We start from the raw sequence: 22,640 nt of genomic DNA, 5'->3' as shown, positions 1-22,640 counted from the left end.
AGCGAACTCAGGGGTTAATTTTACAAGCTCATGAACTAGGCTATGAGCAACGTGTACCATGACATTTAATAAAGCTATGTGACTGCCTAAACCTTGACAAATGAAGTAATGATACCGTAAATCGAGTGCTGAAGTTGGACGGTTAAAATACTGGTTGACAGTATTCATATAAATATCACTCATTCGAACAGCTACTACAGTAAAATATACCTGATATTCAGAGTAAACACTCATTTCTGAACTATTTTCCTCTTGACTTATGGGGGTTTCTTCTGAATTCGTCCTACAAAATTCCATAAGAAGGTGAAAATATTACGTAGAATATGGATCTCATAAAACAGTCATGTAAATAAAGAAATTATTCACATAATTAGTTCAAGCACCCTTATTATTATTTTATTCATGTATTACAATATTATTAAATACAGCAAACAAACTTTTCTCCCGACTGACATTCTGACCGATTTCATACCAACACCAATTCAACGAGGATACAAGTCAATAGCCTTTGAGTTATTAGCTTTATGATGCCATACCTGATTTCCAAATAGCTTTACATTTCATTTAAACTACTGTATGTTGTACCAGGTTTTCATATGAATAAAAATCAATAATCCGCCGATCACAAAAGCTCTTTAATCATCCCTCCTAAATTCGAATCATAGAGGATATGACAGGAAAGAGAACACAATTCAATGATGTAAGCCTATATCTTCCAAAAATTAGTCACGACTTAAACTAGTAGAAAGGCTTCAGTAACTTTGCTAAGTTGCGATATCAAATGTGGCTAAAAACTTAAATATATCTGATTATAAAATTTCTTTATGTGATCAAAACTGTATATTAAATCTAACAAAAAGCTTATAACATAGATATTTTGGTGGGATCAACTCAAAATAATTATGGTTCAAATAAAATATCCAGATAAACTGACCACAAGTTTTATTAAGATTTCCCCTCAGAAAACCATAGAAATCAAATAACAGGTAATCGCTGCTTTACTGACAGTATTCACCCTTGTCTATCAGTGAAACAGAATCTTATGTCACTAGTACTCAAAAGATAAGAATTAGCAGGTTGGATTTTATTGTTAATAATACCCTGACATGAACTTCATTTGTAATCCTGTAAAAACCCTGTCCTCGTATTCATAAATCCATTTTCTAAATTAAGAGTGATGTGACAACTTTCCATTCATTCTGTACCCTCTCGTAAAATCTTAATTATCGCTTTGCATTTAGTTGATTTACCTTGGTTCTTTAATATAAAATGTATTAATAAGTAAATGTAAAGCCAGACTTTTTGGAATATATTACTCACATACATCACATTTTATAGATTACCCTAACCTTGTCATTAAACCTTCTACATAAGTTACTGAGCAAGTGAAAACGGATTAAGAAGGAAACTAATCGATCCTTTTGACAACTTGAAAAAACCGCAAATACTTCACCACAAATACGTTTTATAATGATTTTTATCCCTACTCAAGATCATTCCGACTAATAATAAAGACAGAAGAAACCCAATGTCAACGGATTTGCAGTATTGAGACTAAAAGTTTTGTTTGTTCGTATCAGAACTCCGGTCATTGTTACTTAACAGTCCGTTTGGTTGATCATAGTCGCGCCAAGTATTGAGTCGGGTGTCCACATATTTTTTAGTTAGTGCGAATCAGTGGGAAAAACGCCAAATATTACCAATGTTATTCATCGTTATCATTAATTTCCAGACCAAGTAACATATTCTTAACTGCTGAACAATTGTTACAATGTGCAAACGACTAGAGTTTGTGGTTATCCTGTGCAATTGTCCGTTCGCTTTTTAATTTTGGAAACCGGTAGAAAGTTAAGTATACTGCTTTCTGTTTCCAAATAGTGGTCGTAAGCGTACCAAGTTTGATGATCGAGTAGCTAATTATTTTTTTCATTAGGCTAATCAGTGGTATACTAACTAATGATCAGACAGTTATGGGTACTAACAAAATTTTCCACATCATTTCAGCACTGTGATGACAGTAATATGAAAGAATCTAGAAGATGAGTTTATTTTACTTTACTTTAAAATAGTTGGTTATAAGTTGAGTGTCCACTGTATTTTTGTTTTTGACATTTGTTCGGCTTATATAAATTTCAGAATATACCAAAAGATTCAAATGAATCACCTTAAAATTTACATCTGAAGGAACGAAATAGTTCAAACTAAAATTAATCCAGTGTTATTAAAGCAAATAAAACTTACGGTCTATTATCATCTTCAGTTTTATTTTGATTTGCATGTGCTTCAAGTGATTGGATTTTATTAAGGCAGATGTCTAATTTGCCAAACAATTTCTTCTCAACATTAGACATACTTTATGTAAATTTAAAACGTGAGAAATAAAATCAGTCTAAACTTTCTTTAGTAGAAGTCTAATAATTATATATTGTTTTAAGGGAGTTTACCCCACACTTCCGATTAAAAATAATAAATAAAATTCACTGAATTATATTTAACCGAAGAACCAATGTTTTGTCTCCACATAGTAAGATGATTTGTCAAATGTCTTTCGTGACAATATATAGACCACATAAGAAATTAGCATACTGTGCTGGTGAAAGCTAGTTGTAAATAGTGATTTATCCATGCTGCCCTAATCACCACGAGAAAATCATAGCTAACTCACGAATATCTTTCATCGAAATAGTGATTAATAAAGAAATACTTCGGGAAATAAAAAACTCGCATACCTGAAACTAAAAGGTAGTATGTAAAAAGAACTAAAAATCAAGTCAATAAACGAAAAACAAACAGTACGAATTGTCAAGGTGTTTGTTTACATGGGACTAGCGAAAACTGTTTAGTGGCATGAGATCTGACTCTGATTTGAATGAACGTAATACATATGCCACGAATACAAATCCTTCATTTCACTCCGTATATTACACATAGGCTAACTCCGCTTGTGCAACGGTGATAATAAGAAGCTAAATACAAGCTGAGTTGGGTAGATTTGTTTCAAGCACTCGTCTATCCTGACAGATATTAAGAATGAGAAGCGGAGAAGGCGAGTGTGCCCACTCAATTTGTAGAGTGAGACTCATATTTGTAACCAAACAAAATTAGGCTAAAAACATGTGATGAATAGGGTAAGTGGTACACACACACTTATATAAAAACACCTACGGTTAATAAGCGAATAATTGACAAGGTCAAAATGTGACTCAGATAGAATAAATAAGTTGGTCTGTCTGGAAGCTGGAACAACCAATGTGGGTTTGTCATTGTACTAGACACTACAGGTGGTCTCATCCATTCAAATGACAGAATGGCGAATAAAAATGAAGCACAAACTATTAAATAAAACAGAATATCCAAAACAAGTTTTACTATTTCTGAAAAATTTTCGAGTCATCTGCCCTAAGTAATGGCTAAAAATAAGGTTTGGAGCGAAAGAACAAAGGTTAACAATTTAGGATAGTCCCATAACTTGTTTGCGAGTGGGAAACAACTATCTATGGTAACCTAACAGTCAATAACGCAACACCTCAAGTTTGTTTCTCAAATAAGAAAACTTTGCTAAGCAATCGTCTTGTATGACTTAGTTACCAAATTGTCACAGAATCCCCAAACATGATTATATCTACTAGATCTTTTCTCACCTGAATGAATCATTTTTTACAGATAAATACCAAACTTTCTATTGAAAAATTCGTAAAAGTTAAACCTACCAGGCTTTAAGGTAATTATCAGTATAAGTATAGACTACATTGGGTGTTCTCTCACTTTTCAACAGATTAGGTAGATTGTCAGACGACGATTCATCAGAGCATGTAAAAGCGCCTGGGTTCGACATTTGATCCCCATTCTGTGAGTATGGGACTCCGAACGTAGTTAACTATTTCAGAATAAAAACACGTTTTTAATTTTCTACATTCAAAACGAATTCATAATTTGAGTTTTATTTATTTGTTTACTTAAACACATAAGCATAAACATTGGCCGCCCTTCGTTACTCGATTTGTGTGAGGGCTAGAGTACTGAAAACATTGGGTCAAATTTCCTACGGATATTCATTGCATGTTCCACAACGCCTGGTGGAGTTCAAACAAATTATCAACAAATTCATTCGGACAGTTACATTTACAAACAGAATAAACTAATTCAGTACAATTGGGTTGGAGTCCCAGAGTAAACATCAACTCTAATGCAGGTACATCCAGCTGACGAGTCCTAGACAGGACGAAACGAGCGTCCTGGATTCCACTTCTAGCCACTATCCATCTTTGCTTGTGAATTAAAGGTATATCTAGGCAATAGGCACAGTGTGCACATATGCCAATATGAGACTGATCAATTGCAGTCCTAAACATCAATGGGAAGATTCAAACAAACAATACCAAGTGAATGTATCATTGTGTCTATTTAAAATTACCAAAAATAATATATATTTCATTTTCCAAATTCACGTAATAAAGGACAGAGTGAAAATTATCATTTACGTAAAGGAACCAAAAATCTGGCAATTTAGTTACTTTAATTAGCTTAACAATCACTTTTGAGAAGTGGATGTTTGGATTTACTTTAGTATTCGGATTTAATGAAATCTTAGATGTAGACCTAGTTGATTTTATTTTAAGATAAGAAAAAAATGCTTATTTTTTTGAGAAAACAAAGTTTAGCATCTTTATAAATACGTTACCAACTAGATTCCTGTCCTATGACATCATACTCAACCTAATGTAGATCAGTTTCAAAATAGTTAATCACTAGTAAGTGAATAAGCCAAACCAAACATTCCCTTAAAAGGCATTCAAAATTAAAATCAATACAAACATATTCACATAAACAATAATTTCACCAACAAATTACTATTTACGCATAAAATTAACTTCAATAGTTAGAAGTATCTTCATTAAACAACGAAAAGTTAATATTTATGATCTTCACAAAATTTACTCTTTGACTTACTGAAGTTTTCCGACATCCTTGTCTCTTCACAGATATTGGTTTGCTAGTTTGCATCAAATTCGAAGCATTAAGTTTCATAAGTTCAACCTGATCAATTAATTTCCTTAAAGTAAGCTCAGTTTCTGTCTGTTTATTCGATTCAAATGACAACTTTTCCTCAATTTTCTCAATTCTATTAATTGTGTGTACAATATACAAGTAATTAATTATTTATAGGTGTAAAACGACTTTTAGTCAGAGTTAGTCGAACAAATAAAATTAATTACACCTAGTAAAGTTCATAATTCGCATATAGTTTGCACTATTAATCCAACATAAACCAGTTGAACGTTCCTCAGTGCCCAAGATCTGTTTTAGTACTTAATGTTTGAAATCAGCTGTTACTCATTACCAACCTATTTGCAGTGACAGGTTATTTGACGAACAGGTCATTCACTACGTTATGTTGACGTTTGTTACTGCATCTTTGGGTATGGCTTCAAAAAACAAAGTTTTTTCAAAACCAATAACCGAAATCACGATTCGCTTACCTAGATATTTTCACGAAATTCTGATTATATGTATTGGAGATTATCTCAGTAAATTAGATAGCAAGTATGAAAATAGTCACAATACCGCATCGTCTGAATATTACAAGTTGCTTGAAACGGAAATATGATTATTAGGTTCGATTGCAACACCGTTAGCAACGAGACCTGACATTCTTGTTTTTCATTCCCGGAAAAATGATTTAAGTTCTATATTTCAGTGGCACACTATGGAAGACTCATCTGTAGAGGTTCTTTGGACATAAATATCTCACAATGTAAACTGCAGCTAGGATCTTGATTCATGATTGAGCTTGCCTATCATTATGAACTAATCAAGTTATATTGCCCGAAACATGTGAAGTTTTACCCTAACAGTGGGTCATTTGGATGGCGCCAAGAAAAAAGATCGTGAATTTAAGGTCCGAGAATCATTAACAATGTCACCATACCGCGACAAAAGTGAGGAATAAATAAAGCTGATCGTAACAATACCACACCGTAAGTTACCTGATTGACTTACAGGGCTGGTAGTCAGAATTGAGAAACACGGAGCTAAGATAACAAAAATCAGTAAAAAGAAGTAATGCTTGACCGGTAGTCAAACGTTATTCAACGAGTTCTACCACTATGCTCCCAGATCTTCTACTACCAATTGGTTTTCTTTCCCAGGTCCCTCAAGAAAATATATCCACTGCTTTATGAACAGCCGGTACATGTAAGCCTACCACACATCTCTAACTGTGGGTGATCTAAAAATAAACATGTTGGTAGGGTAAGTCATACTGAAAGATACTTGATCGCATTGTTTGGCATCCCAGTTCACTGGACTGATAACTGCGGATTTCTGTCACGGCTATACTTAGATAACCATTAAATCTTAGTACGATCCAACTTTGGGCAGATAAAACGTTGCCAAGCTGAAAGTTGCCGAAATCATCCCGACGAATGATGCAGATAGACTATAGTGCAAATAACCTAATTCGAAGGACCTCCAGAGAAAACCTGTCTACAACATCTAGCTTTACCAAACGGAAGTGAGGTAGTGAATTTCGTTGACCTTATCACTTATTATGAAAGCCTCATCAGTTCTAGTCGGTTGGCTTTTGGATGAATTTCGGTGTTGTTTCAACAACGTCACCTAACTTGGCAACTTCGACCGTCTGGAAAGTAGGCGGTGTTCATCAGCCAACATGTTGCGAGCATACTGCTCAGTAATCTGCTGTCGAAAAACTGGCTTAGCAATGGTAGCAAGAAGCATTGAGAATGTAGTTCAAAAAGATTAAATGAGAAAATATTTATAAAAGAACAGTGGGAAGATGAAATACAGGATGCACCTGAGTTATAGTGACAGATTCTAAGACACGTCATCCAACGTCTTCAACCAGTAACCACGATTATGGCTTGGAAACGAACCTGGTATCCAATACGATTGAGATAGACAGTCGGTTACTTCCAGGACTGATGTCATGTCCTAGCTTGAGTAATTTTTGCTTTCTTCCAAACTCTACACCAACAAATATGGTAAGTAACGATGAGGAGTGTTCAAGTGATCATAACACAAGTCTTAGCCACCTCAATAAAGACTGGTTATTACAACAAACGTTTTGTCATCGCCTAGTGCCCTATGCTTGCTTGGTCGTTCGACGATACCTGGGAAATCGTCCATCTAAAATTGATTTACGTCGTATGAACTTTCATTCCACTAGAAATATTGATTTCCAGAAATATATATAAAGAACTTGCTCATGTCAACTATCTTGTCCAAATATTGGTTCACAAACTATAATAATAACTTTAGTAATTACTAATTGAATATGTGGAATTTTGGGGGGGTGAGGAAATTTTTCGATATTTAATGAATAAAATTATTCCCCAAAGAAGTCAAGTTTATCTCAAGTCGTAAACTAAACCAACAGTTTGACATTATTTTTTCATAGATAAAAACAAAACTGTTGACAATCTTTTCCATTTACACATAGATACCAGTGTATCCGTCTCTCATTATTTCAAAACCAACATTGATAGTTTGTCCGTTTGGGTTTCCCAAAATTAAAGATGCCAAAAATTATTAAGTTTTTTTAAAGTAGCAGACGAGTGCTTACAGTTAGTGTTTATAATTACTCAGTTCAATATGTACTGTCGAAACATAAGTGACCAAAAGATCCTTCTATTCACTTTAAACACTTAATAAGCCACTGTATACCTAGTGCAAAGTCCCAACTGACACCATGCAGAGCTTACACGTTACGAAATCCCAATCGACTCAATTTATCAAATGAAAAGATTACAGACTCTAAACAACGTAAGAACGACCATATTTTTGGATTAAGATAAACTTATGTTTTATGGTACAAACAAGCTGGTACGCTTAACAGGTTCAAAATTGCCAATATATATAAAATAGCAATGAAAATACTACATCCGTTTCTGGAGTTATTTTGAAAATACTTTTTTTGTTTATTGCACAGTATTTTTAGGTAATATGGAAAACAGTGAATGATAGTATAGGGCTAAAAACTCCCGGATATAAATAATGTTTTCCTGGAAGATGGATATTAAGTTTTTCATGTTACCAAGGCAGTTTAGGACTACCCAGGTTGCTTTCGAAAACATAGGTCACACTGAAGACTCTTATTGTCCGTAGTTCCTACAAATTTTCGATTATTCTGAATGCGTGTTCCGTATTAAACGTCTGGCACGCAATCGCACTGTGAAGACTTCTTTTACTCTAAGACAAAGTTTCTTAGGAATACTACCATTAAGAAAAGTACATGGCCACCATACAGTACTTCCAAAGTGCAAAGGTAAGTCAATTTGGAGGTGTCACAAGATACACATTATTTTTATAGGCATCATAGAAGTAATTTTGAAGATTGTTTGGTTAACAAATACAAAGACAAGTAGTGAAAGTCGAAGTGCCGAATATTATTGTTATATGCTTTACTAGAAAAGTAATGGAGAAATTTACAGCTAAACTGTACCAATTTAAATTGAGAATAATTAAAGGCATTTTGACTTTAATCCAGAGGCGATCATATTTGAACTATAAAACTAATAAACTGAAATCAAATACTCTGACTACATTTCGCTCGCGATGTCCTCTTTAAGTGATTAGTCACTTCGCATTAATCTTCAAGAAGTTCTTATAGGAAATTTTACTAAGAAGAAGCAAGTAAGCATTGCTTATCAAGTTGAACGCAGTGCAGGTACACCTATTCGATGAGTCCCAAAGAGGGAGGAAACGCACACTCTAGATTTTACTGTTAACTACACTCCAACTTTGCATTAAAATCCTTATCACTTGACAATATTGATACAATACACTCAGGATCCATGAGCAAAAATAGATACTGATCAATTGTTGCTCTTAACTGAGAAAATGGGAAGATTCAAATCCTTACAAGTGAATTACTACACAAGCAACTTGGGGAAAGCATGGAATATTTTTAGTGATCCTGTTTGAATACCGAGGTTTATAATTTTAAAAATTTATACAGAAACCGACTTGGTTTAGTTAATTTAATGTAGTTAGTTGTCTTAAATCCTAGTTATTTTTTATCACTTCTTGTTCCCATAGTGATCGCTCCAACAACCAACTTAATACTAGTAGGCAAAATATTCAAGTGGTTGCGTTAGTAAAATAGCCTTTGTTAAAAACAATAGTCCAACTAGTCGAAATGGGAACCAAACAATAATTGCAGCTAAATGTCCATTGTTGTGACTAAATATTCATATACCACGAAAATATAAGTGATTCACATGACTACACTATAAATTATCTATCACGAAACCATTTTTAAAACAAATAATTAATATTTTAAAACAGGTTGGACAATGAACATTTGGACTTTTGCTCAGCTAAAGGGGTGAGATGATAGTAAAACGGTTAGTGAATATAAAAGGATAAAAGATAGAATCCTATGCAAAGACTATACAAAAACGTTTCGTAAAGCAAGTAGTTGGATTGTAATAACTGAATTTGTGTTTCAGTCACAGCAATAACAAGGACCTAATTCGTGAAGTCACTGGTTTAAACCACTTTATATCACAATAGGTTATATTTCATTCACGTTAATGAAGATAGCAAATTTAATTTTAAAAATTTTTCCCATTGAAAATGCATTTCAAAATGTTTTGGATGATTTTGTGTAGTGCATTGATAGCATTTCACCGCAGACTATTGTGTTAGGTTAACCAATGAAATGACTCCTATCTGCTCGATGAGTTTGATAAATAAATTCAGCTCCCACAGTGAAAACTTTATTTACTTATAGAGCGTATGTGCAGATCAAATAACAGTTATAAGCAGTTGTTCTTCAAAATTGTAATTTTTCTGGATTAATTGCGTCTTTTGCTTGAAAGCGTAACAACTTAATCTGATGAAGAAAAATAACGAATTTAATTTATTACTTCGAAATAAATAAACGAACTAAATGTACGTAACTAAGTAAACCCACACATTGCAAAATGAATAAATACGCGGGTTAGTTAGATGGATCGTTTAGCATTTGGAACCATGTGGTAATGTCCTGTTTATAGAGAAATTTACTCTAATTCAGTAACTGGGTTTCCTTTCTAATGAACCTCAGGTACTTTTGAATCATGCCGACCAGTAGGATGAAAAAATGTGGAGTGACGTTGTAAGTTTTTAGTCGGTGACACTTGTTTGCAATATTATTTAATGTCCATTGTGAGTTTTAGTCCGTACGAATAACATGCTGAATCCCAATATTCAAAATCTAGATGACTGTGGATTGCAAATAAGCATAAGTGACTAGCGTACTTGTACCAGACATTCGAAATCGAATCAACAACATTCTCTATTTATAAAGCCTACAGGCACCGACAAGTCATCTGTCTCATTAATTATTAACTTAATGCAGCAGGGTCGAATGTAAAACAGTTATGAATTATCACGAAGCTATTGACCGAAAGATTCGCATGCCTCACCACATGTTTTATCGCGCGGGTTTCAATGTCAGATAAGGTTGGAATGTGGTCTAACTTTGTTGATCCACGTTCCCAGAGAAATTAAAGACTTTCCAAACTTCGACTTGAGCAGCAAAACAAGTCATATTCTCTGAAACCATGTGTGAAAAGATACAATCCCATAACAAGTCCATTTAAGATATCGCAACCGAGACAGGAATAGCGGAAGTTAACTCGTTGCAGTCACCTACAACGTAGGACCAGGCATATGTATGTATCGGTCCAAGATGCCATACCTCATTAGCACAAGATGAATGCCAAATTCGTAGAACCAGTTACTACAATAATAGTAATATATAAAAGAAAGATTGAATACGGGGATATAATACATGGAGAAATAACTAATTCGTAGAAAGAAAGGTATAAAGTAATTTTAATCTCACGGTTTAAGGGAAGACAAAGAGTGTATACACCTACGCCATTGTGATCGATTATCAGCCATGTCACCCAGAGTCTCCAACCACTGGTTACGATAGTTGCGCGAACCCCAACCAAGTAGTCTGCATCTACCAACATTGCTCAGACTAGAAGTTAGTGACTTCAAGGACTGATGCCACGTTTTGGTTTGGCCGCCACCAACTCACTTCCAACCATCCCCAACACTAGTCAGCATTGCGCGTCGTGCTAATCGGTGTTCAGGCATACGTAACACGTAGCCCAACCATCTCAGTCGATGAAGATTCACAACCTCATCAACTGATTTACCATCATTCCCTAATACCCTGCATCCAACCTCACTATTACCTACCCAGTGATCCCAGCAGATGCGAGCAATATTTTTTAAGACATCTGTGGTCAAATACTGGTAGCTTACGAGTATCTTCTACTCCTAATGGCCACGTTTCACAGCCGTGAAGTAGAACAGAACGAACTGCCGCGCAGTTTACTCGTTCTTTTATTGATAGACGGATATTTCGCCTTCGCCATAGGTGACGTAAGTTAGCAAACACCAGGCGAGCTTTCTGAATTCGCGCAGAGGTTGAGTCAGACACCAACCCATTGGGGTTGATCAGACCCCAAGATAAGTGAAGTTGTCGACGCGTTCGACTACTTCTCTCCCTATCCTCAGTTCAGGTGTTAATGCAGACCGGTCTTGAAGCAACGACTTGCATTCGAAGGGGAGGAAACGCATCCCAAACATCGTGGTATTGTTGCTCAGTGCTACCAAAAGACTTGCATTTTATCAGCGTCTTCACCAAATAGGACTATGTCGTCTGCGTATTCTAAGTCGATAATTGAACCTCCTGGTAGGAGATCAGTGCCAGAGAATTCAGTCAACCAGAGCATTATTTCCAGCAGTAGGTCCATGATGAAATCGAACGAAAATGGAGATACTGGACAGCCTTGCCGGACACCACTTGATGATGCGAAATCAGATGACAGTTCAACCTTAGGCTCTCACTCGACTAATAGTGTTTGAGTAAAGAGCCCTCACAAGGTTTATAAACTTCTGAGGTACACCTTTCAATGACAGATACTGCCACAGAACCTCTCGGTCTACAGAGTCAAATGCTGCTTTTAAGTCAAGAAAGGCTACCACTGTTGGAAGCCGATAAACACGCCTGCGTTCTAAGATCTGACGAATAGTGAATATGTGGTCGATTCAGCCACGACCAGGTCTGAAGCCAGCCGTATTTTCTCGTGTTTGCAGTTCACGAGTCTTTGTCAAGCGTCCGATAATTATTGAGTCTAATAGTTTAGATGCTATATTAGTCAAACTAATCCCTCTATGGTTATCACAGGATGATTTTGACCCATTCATATGTATTGGGACAATTGGTGGTTGCGACCAGTCAGATGGGATTACGTCCAACTCGCAGATTTTAGCTAAAATATTAGCCAACCTAATCGCCGAAACTGGACCATCATACTTAAAGACTTCTGTAGTCAATCCTTCTGGACCAGCTGCTCTTCCTCGTTTCATATTAGCTTTAGCCTTTTGAAGTTCAATTAGAGTCGGGGATGGGGCGCTGCTTCAATGTTTCATTAGGGCTGTTTGGTAATGGTGGGTAGTTGTAGAGTAGCTAAAGGCCAGTTGAACTGCTCCTTAAAGTGTTCCGCTCATCGTTCTAAACGTCTACGCTGAGAGCAGATAAGAGTGTCGTCTTTTTCTGGAGTCGTCTGACCTACACTTGACTTCTTAATTCCAGTTTCTTTTTCAGTCTTTTACCGTCAATGGCCACATTTCACAGCCTTGAAGTAGAACAGAACGAACCGCCGCACATCTTGTATTCCATGATCAGTTGCTCTAACAGCAGCGCTACTTCAGTAGTACACTCTTTCTTCAATACTCCGTTCTCACTTGACAGGTATACGGTGACAGCGAAAACTTCAAACTACACTTTAATAACATGATATAAAAGCTGGGTTCTGCATGAGCCCCGCCTACCCGATCGCAAATCCTGTAAGAAAGATTTATTTAGAAGGTAAATTCGCAATTGAGTCAATTCACTTACACGATGATTACATCCAGTGAATATAAGTTAAAGATATTGTAAAACTTAATAAATAACGGTGAATTAATTTATATATTGAGTACACTAAAATTCAAATGGACAGAAATCATACAGAGTCAATTCAAACCAAAAATAAATGAACGGATAACACCTTGATTCAGCATGTACACTTCAAGATCGATTCATCCGAATAAATAGTATTTGAGGATTTAGCATCTACATCAGTATTGCACGATTTAATATAATAAAACATAGATGTAACTGTGATGGACCAACAGGATGAATATTTTAACAAACCTAAACACCAATTATTATAACGACCATGTAGATGTTGTTGCGAATACCAGTTATAAGATTTAATATTGGAGCCAATTTACTTGATGAACACAATTAATGAGACGTTAATAAATAGTCCTGATAGTAACGTCCCACCAGCAACCTATTAACACTATGAAAATCCACCTTACATCTAACGAACTTAACTAAAAAGGTCGACGTTGATATAACAAGAACTAGGACCACTAGTTCTTAGAACTTCAGTAAGTAGATGCAATCGGAATTTAACTCGGTCATCCAACTTGTCTGGCTAACAACGCCAACAATACAAAACACAACAGTTCAGCTCCCCTAAGAGAATTCCAGACACGAAAAAACAGAGCTCAGGAATTATTATTATTAATGGCTTTATTCAATATTATAATCTGGTACAATATAGAATTCTCAGCATGAGTTATTTCAACAAGTTTACTCTCGTTAGGTTCAGTGTTACGAAATGTATGTGGTAATCTATTTACTAGATTTCTTATCATTACGTCGGTTCCCCGAGAAATGTTATCCAATATTCATTAAATCCTCAATGGAATTTACAAAACATTTCAAGTGATGCTAGGATGTATAGACCAATATGACCCAGTTTGTACTAGAAATCTGTTATTTAATCCAGGTTATTAATTGAGTGGATGTCACCAATTATCATGTACGCATGCATTTTATAATTTGTCATCAAATGGTGAAACATTTGGTGAGGGGTACTTGTAGCGCAGATTTTTATGTCTATTTGTAAACGAGGCTGTGAAAGTTAGTGGTATTTATTATCACAAGACTATTCATTCAATACAAACAACTCGGACTTAATTCACCCCTAAAGCTTAGTAGTAAATCATGAATTGAGAAATGAAGTCAATGTTTAGGTCATACTTTTCAACATTTATCTTTCCTATAATATAGTAAATCACATTGGAAAAAGTCTCGTAACGTTCCCTTTAGAAGATTAGTATCATTAGGCTGCATATGATTTGGTGGTTGTGTTGATATCACCAGTACTATTACCAGATACATAAACTTCTGGGTCTAAATCGTCGATAAACTCAATTACTTTTCGCGTAGGTAAGTCTTAAAATGCTGAATGTGGTTAGAATTTTACGGATCACTGATTACATCCAATAGTAACTGGGATATGCTATCAAAAAAACCCGGCCACAATTCGTAGGTCAGTGATTATGATTTTTCACCACACGACTGATAAGCTTCGTTATTTTCATTATCGAACGAGACGTTTTTGACATATGAAGCCAGTTCTGTGGGTGTAGGGAAGCATGTAAGTTTCACTGACAATCGGCTGAATTTACCAGTGAACAGAAACGTAAAGCTAGTGTATTACTAACAGCAATCCCATTGTCGTATCAACATAGCGACCAGATAAATTGCTTTGATTCGTAGGGAATGAATTTTTAGGGGTCGCTCTACGATCTACACCATTCTTTTGATATTTGATGACTGTGCTATTTCCAAATCAACTACAATTAAAATTTATGGTTAGGATCTACACGGATTGTGTAATTATGGGTCATTCTTCATAGTCTCATGCATTCCCTTATTAAAAAACAACCCAAAAAATACCTCTTATAAAAAAATATCAACCATACCGTCGTATAAGAACAAGTATGAAGGAAAACCCAACGAATTAATACTGACAGAGAAATCGGAGGGTTCGCAGTATTAAAAGTCGACAGAAACTATTTGATTGAAGGAAAATACCGGCAAAGGAAAGGGTTTTGTGATAATCTGTACATCCTCAGAGAATCAATCACAGATGGAATAATAACTCTTGATAACTAATATCCCTCTTGCGTGACTAAATACAAAGACATCTCGACTACGTATGTCTAAAATAACACATAATGTCCAAGGTGTCATTACGCAATACTTAGTATAATCCTGATTCACACATCTAAATAATGAAGTGTCACAAATATTTAAATTAAAGACTATTTAAATCAACATACCAAAACTAGACATAACATTCAGAATATTCTTAGATTATCAACATGCGTGTAGAAGAAAGATGCAGTGCATCAACAATCTTAGTAACATTGGCTAATGCTAATTACGGGTCGAATATTTCAGCAGTACAGACTTTGACCACAGTACGGTGTGCTTGGAATCCGAATCTGACAAATACACACTCTGATTTAGTCCTCCATTTGTTACCAATTAAACAGTCTTAACGATTTACTGTTTCGCTTCGAAATACACAGATCCCCGAGACAAAAAGTGGGTCCAGAGGTAATTTTTCATATAGATGACATTATTAACAAAGCTTTACACTCACAAATACATTTGATATTTTTATCCTTAACAGACAATGTCGATCATCGATTTGAAAAATAAGTATATAATTGCGATTGTACAGCTTTGTAAATAAATTTGACTAAAGAGGAACTTCCCGCTGAACCAATATCTTATTTCACTGTGATGTACAATATTTATAAAGACTTATTGATCATACGTGAATAACGGAAAACATGCATTTCAATTGCTTTCATGTTGAACTGCACACTTCTTAAACATCTTTACAGCATAGCAGTTATAAGTGGTTGAAAAATAGCACAGAGAATGCAGAATCACCAGTATATTTTCCTCGAACATGTCTATTATCTTGATAACAATAGTATGGTTTAGATAGATTCTTTTTTCCGTTTAAATGGATACTTTATAATTAAAAACTGATGTTCTAAACATAAAATGGTAACACTTCATATTATCAGTTCTAACAACTTACCAAAACAACCCATATTAAAATAATTGAATACATGGAGATCTTCAAAACAATAATCAGTTTAAATTGATGCTTCAATTAAATCGAATGTAGTTGCCACCTAACCTCGAGATTAACATTCCGTTAATGTCCATAATCTAAACATAATAAAACTAAAAACAATCCAATGTTGTATCCTGGCATTTAGCCCGAAATGTAGTCATATATACCAAAGAGAGAACTCAGACCCTTACATATATTTACTAGCACTCCTCAAGATTTGCAATTAAGCATACAGGCTTCCACAACATTTCGATTAAAAACTTTTTCTCAGGAACAAACAGGGGTGAAATATAAGTAAGGATGCTAATAGATAATAATTAGTGAAAACATCTGAAACTGTCTACCAATACCGAATTTGACATGGATTTTTAAACTTCATTTACAATTGGCTTATAATACTCTCAAACACCGTTCCACATAGATCTAAATAATATTTTGATACACAGTTCGCATTCTACACCATCTTCCTGCACCAAAACTTCACATGCATGCTCTTATGCAGAAACACACTACTTATCGCAAAAACATTCCAAGGCATAACACAAATATCTAAAGTACACAGATAAAATTTATTCTAACACGGTAATACTGACAACACAATACTAACTTTCTTTCTATTTCTTCGAATCGACCTGCAGATTTCCCATCAGATTTGCAACAAGCTCGTTCGCTTTGTCTTTTATTTGAAGACTGATTCATAGATATAGCGGCCGTCACTGGTTTAGTCTGTGATTTATAAAAATAATCGTGATGCATACGAAATCTTAATACAACCACTTGTCAAGATTAATCTTTAATAGCTACTTGAAAGACAGTTATACTAAAGATTGCGCCAATAGGGAGACTCGCCAGGATAACCAATCAGAGATAAAGGAATAAACAAATTGGTTTAAAAACAATGTTCTAACGAAGTTTAAGAGGTGAAGTAACAAAATGCTCGATTGTCTAAGGGTTCGATTTTGCCTGCAGTGTGAATGTGATGTGGAAAAGTCAGAGTTTTTTGCACGATTTATACTCAGTTCGGAGGTATAAAGAAGGCAAGATCATTATGATCAGATCTACTAAACTCCCACGTAGACACAACTGGAAAGTACGACTATAAACATTCTTGACATGCACGGAATCCGAAACGACTGTATACGCAAATCAGTGAATTAGCAACAAATTGGACTAACGGAATTTCCTCTTCATGGCTGAGCTACGCAAGTGATGTGCTACTTTGGAATGAGATTCTAAAATTAATTTCGCTAGAATCCTACAATTTTGAACAAATTTGTGTATTAGAACTCAAGAGTTTTTTCTACTGAGTTAATTTCGGAGTTTATTGACGACCTGTTGATACGATTCAGATGAGACTAAGAATAATCTTACTTCAATTCTTGATATTTAGGTTGGTAATCATGATATGATTCACGAGGCGACGAGAATATCTAGCTTGCTAGTATGAACACTGGTCCTTAAACAAAGACGAATCCGAATTACAAGACAATCACGCACGGCTAATTCTTTATTAATTGCGCTGTTATTTTTTTTAATGTATAACTCCAAATGCTACTCAAAGCACTTCACGAACAACATAATCATAAGTCAATCGACGTTTGCGATGCTATTATTATTAATAGATAAAACCAGCTTTCAGGACTGATATGGTTGTTTTGAAATACCCACACATCTTTCATTTTTCAAAGCAAACAACTTACAGAAATCCGGGACTTTCACATTAGATCTCAGTCACCTGGTTGCTGAGCAGAAGTTCCAATGTATCGAGAAAAATAGGGAGAAGGAACCTGTATTCACAATAAAAGATGTAAGCCAATATAGTGAAAGGATGGTAATAATTCGAAACGCACTAGATTGTAATCTGACAATGGCTTCAAGATAAATATACACTGGTCTTACGTAGCAACAGCTCGAGGAGAAAACCAACCAATAGTTTGTAGTTGATTTTCTAGTAAAATGTTATTTGCAAGGTTAAACAGGACGGTTTATTGATACTACTGGAAACAATGATGGCAGTAACGATAATAAGAGAGCAGTACCAACCGTGTGCTACGTGACTGCTCTCAGCCACCAAAAAGTCGGGAATTTTAAAGACATAGGTACATATATAATTAACTCATGATACATTGAACTCTAATTGACATTACTTTCTAAGAGACGAAGATAATCTTATTAGTGAATAATTACAGGCACTTGGGTTTATAGTTAGTTTGCAGGTGCCTGAGGTAACAAAAATATTGTATCTGACATCACTTAATAAGACGTGTTGAATAATAATTCCTGATACGTACATTACTACTGTCGATTACCACGATGTGAGATAGTCAAGATTATAAAAATGGCCAAGAATACCATCGTTCATATACCAGTAATCTATTTAAAAATTCTGATGATTTGGATGTGAAGTTAGTGTTGAAGTAACTTCTAAGTTAAAATCGAAAGTCACCGCCTTGTCCTGAAGCCCCGTCGGGAGCAATAAACCGGAATTCTTGTTCTGAGTTTTGGGGAAAAGTTTCATTATTCTCTGTGCCATCACCAGCCACGACTTTGCTTTCGTTTTCATCATCCTGAAAAGCAGAGTAAAACTGTGAACATACATTGTCAATAACAATTCGCAAATTTCTAAACTGTGCCGAGTGAACAAGGAGTCAGTCAGTCAGCTACAACGTAGAACTAGGCACATCTATGCTATTGAGGATGAAACAACTGTATCCAATGCAGACAGCTTTTTGATATTTCGAACTGATATTGTTTCACGGAATTATAGTAAGCGATTGTCTGAACCAATAACAAGCATACTCCCATAATGCCATTAACAAAGAAGATAGCAAACAAGTACTTCTATGTAGCCACTTTCATCCAACAGACATCCCTTAATACTACTTAATTTTATTTTAAGAATGATCGTATGTTGAGATTAGTGAACTTTGAAGAGACTACATTTCGAAGAAATCACCTTAAAGTTCAAATATTATTGATGATAAATTTCGACCGCTTTTCGAGAGCTAAGTTTTTTTTGGTTTTGGTTCTCATGTATAACTGACTCGAGGTTAGTAGCCTACCGTTCGTTCTACTCAAAGTTTTTCTACGCATTCGGACAATCAGGATTTGCAGAATATTGGATTTCGCTGTATATCTGAAGCCTACAATCCACTCAGACAGTTTTGCCATAAAAATATATACATGTCAAAAAAACATGTACGTGGCTTTGCCAAAAGAGGCCTGAAGAAACCTGAAACTTTGTTCTAAACTATGGACCACAAATAAATTGGTCTTCATTACAAAAAAAATGGAACTGCTAGTTTGTGATACCTGATGACGCAACAATGAACACAAACGTTCCAAAAATAATAAATGTGTAAAAAGATATTCCCAACCTACCGCATCATTGAAGTACTTTTCAATTAAGTCGTAAGCAATTTGATAGACTTGAACATTACTATGGTCTTGCAGTCCTTCCAACTTATCCAAGCCTCCACATGTTTCTAACTCGATACAAGCTGGTTCTAGCTGACCATACTGATCAGAAATCTTGAACGGAAAATGAACATTTCAAGTAAAGATTTAATTCTCAGGTCTAATTAAAAGATATGAAGCGTTGACAAAAACTCTAGCGATACCCCAGAAAGATAAAATAAGTAGCAGTTGAGATTGAATCATCAGAAAATTTAGAAACGTACCTCTAGGAGTTTTTTTATTCCTTCTAAAACCATAAGTACAACTTTCGACTCCGAGACCGTGAGTATATTGCATAGTGCTTTCAAAACATTTTGGTTCAACAAATATGCACACTGTGCCGGAGTCCCACCACTAATATAATTACTGATAACCCAGCAGGCTTCTTTTTGAGTTCTGAATTCACCCTAAAAAGCAAACACGGACATATAAGAACAAGGGTGTTAGTATGTAATGCTCACAGTAGTGATATTTAACGCAATAAGTCAATCATAAGCTTTGTAAACCCTTGGATACATGCGCATCGGTTTATGTTGCCACGTCGCATCAAAAGATGAAACTGTCAAGTAATAATATTAAAACGGGAGCAAGAATTATGAGTCTGTTAACAAGTTTATGAGGAATTTGCGAACTAATTTCCAAACTACGATGCATTCTGAAAACAATAATGACATTCACCAGGCATTTGGGTACGAAATATACTGTCACATTTAACGACAACGCAGTTGCCCGAACCGAAGTATCTAGAAACGGACGAAAGTTGAACGTTCTAACCACTGAAACGTTTCCAAACACTGATTGTGATAAGGATACAAACTGTGAACAAATGGTTCAGATACGGTTGATGAACTCAAACTTCTTGTTGTCCGTCGCAAGTTTCGGCGTTAATGACCAGTCGGAGCGTTTCGTATTTAGAGCAGAAACTTACCTTAAACATCCTGGAATTGTGGCCAAGAACAATCATAAGACTTAGTTCTGTCAATTTTTATTCTCACTTAACATCCTTTTTTCGGCTCACGAACTTTCGGAATGACTACGCAATAAGCAAGCAGAACGAAGTATTGCTTTATTCATGATTTGGATGCTTAGTCAACATGTTTGATTCATCTTAGTTGAGTAATTTGTTTTGATATTTGAAGATGCGGCACACAAAAAACTACTGAAATTCGTGCATAGATGTCAAGATTGTTCAAGCGATGAGCTTATCGACTCATTACTATGGACGTTTAATGATTACTTCTATGATCTGAAGACATTATATTAAGGCTTCACACACACATGAACATATAAATATTGGTACATGTGTTCACGCGCACACTGAATATCTAATAAGAACTACTGACCAAACCAAAGCATGACTAGAATTTCGGCCGTAAAATTTATTGAGGCTTTCATGAATGTTCCTGACTTAAAATGAGGAGCTTTAGAACGACCTTCCAAGCTAAAAGTAGGCTTTGAAATGAATTTCGGAGTAAAATTAGTTAATGTTATTGAAGTTTAGGTATTACCTTGTAAAGGATCTCCAAAATGCATGGCATGACGTTGTGGCTTATAACCATATCAATTTGATCTACACTTCCGGCGGTAATGTTACTCACCACCCAACAGGCTTCTTTGACTACAGTAGACTTTTCATTGTTTAACAAGGCAGGGACATAGGTTAGCAAACCAGCATCCAGAATAGCTTGTGTTTGTTCGTCAGTACCAATGACGAGATTACCAATGGCTCTGAGAGCAGGAGAAATGAGATTCGCCTAATCCGACATAAAACGTTGAAAGTTAATCTTACCGATGATGATGCCAACAGCCGCAGAAGTAATGGGACACATCCACTTTCTATTATATCATCGATAAATTCATTTACAGCATCACTTGCGTATGAAAGAGCCCATGCAGTATCTACAACAACATTCTTATTACCCTCATACTGAAGAAGTCGATTGAGAACAGGCAGGAGCTTTTTAATGACGGCACGTGGCGGAGGAGGATCTCGGTTTCGACAAAGATTAGATAACATCCAGGCAACATTCGATACTACGGTGGGCTGCTTCCAAACTCGGTCTAAAAGTCTTGGGAAAATATTTGGTTACTGTTTCACGTACTTTAAAACTGGTTCAACAACTCCGCTCTCGATAACTATATCACGGAATTTGGATCCATCTCCGGCAATATTACTTAGAGCCCATACACTTTGCTCAGCTATACTGATAGCAGAATGACTCAACAATCGTACCAGTTTTGGTACAGTTCCAGAGGAAACTACGGCTGCTGTATGAGAACTGTCACCGGAAGCAATGTTTGTTAGTGCCCATGCAGCCTCGAAAACAAGATCATCGCTACTACTCGAAGGGATATTAATTTAACTTACTGAGTGGAACTAAGAGATGAACCAAGAATCTCGACAGCTCCTCTCTTATAAAACTCGTCTATTGGAGGGTTTTTCGCGCGTGACAAAGTTTTTCTGCAGAGTTGAACTGCTTTGAATCGAATGACCCGATCATTTGACTGCATATCACGGATAACCGCATCGTAGTTAACGTGTTCAGGAGTGTCAACTTGCTTTTCTTTCAAGGGTGAGGTTTCATCTAATTCAGTCAGTAGTATGTTTCTTCGCTTCTGAAGTTGTTCATCCTTCTTAGCTTTGCGAAGTTCAACAGACTGATCAGTACGACGCCTCCGGAGTTCCTACAATCGACAAGTGAATATCGAAAACCTTACCTCAGCATCCTTATCTTTGTTTTTATATAACCGGGATCTTTCCATCACGCCAGTCAAATTACCAGACTTAGCAGCCAACAAGAAATGTGAATCTGAATAAACAAATTTAGCACACAGCCTAACAAGTTCAAAAAGCCGTTAAATAAACAATGTCTCTATTGGTATATAATTCCCATTTAAACATTAAAATTAAAACACGGAGTTCAGCGAAGGGATCTCTTTTCAACGAATTTATTATCAAGCTGTACAGTCGTGTCTTGTCGAGGTTCTAAACTTGATAAAATAAGTACTATTTCGTCATATTATTTGAAGTTCATGCGAATCTAGTTAAACTTTTCAAAACTGTTATTTAACTTCATGAGCTTATTTTAAATTTTAAATTACGTTCACCCGAGTACTGTTATTGTTAAATTTCCCTGTGGATTTTTTCCATAGAGTCAA

At 35.6% G+C, this 22,640-nt stretch overlaps 1 protein-coding gene across 1 annotated transcript in view; it reads right to left on the bottom strand.

The window, feature by feature from the left end:
• The window catches only part of Smp_174910 (importin alpha-related), a gene marked incomplete at both ends in the record, with an annotated part of 38,159 nt that overhangs the window by 13,667 nt on the left and 1,852 nt on the right, over positions 1-22,640 (bottom strand). Inside the window, 11 exon segments of the mRNA XM_018788679.1 lie at positions 211-283; positions 16,633-16,741; positions 18,472-18,592; positions 19,407-19,556; positions 19,706-19,888; positions 20,990-21,196; positions 21,201-21,209; positions 21,271-21,550; positions 21,584-21,817; positions 21,850-22,166; positions 22,200-22,317. Coding sequence (XP_018654197.1) covers positions 211-283; positions 16,633-16,741; positions 18,472-18,592; positions 19,407-19,556; positions 19,706-19,888; positions 20,990-21,196; positions 21,201-21,209; positions 21,271-21,550; positions 21,584-21,817; positions 21,850-22,166; positions 22,200-22,317 — 1,801 coding nt within the window.

Source organism: Schistosoma mansoni, chromosome W, assembly GCF_000237925.1.
Source record: "Schistosoma mansoni strain Puerto Rico chromosome W, complete genome".
Taxonomy (NCBI): Eukaryota; Metazoa; Platyhelminthes; class Trematoda; order Strigeidida; family Schistosomatidae; genus Schistosoma; species Schistosoma mansoni.
This window is presented reverse-complemented; position numbering and strand designations above follow the sequence as displayed.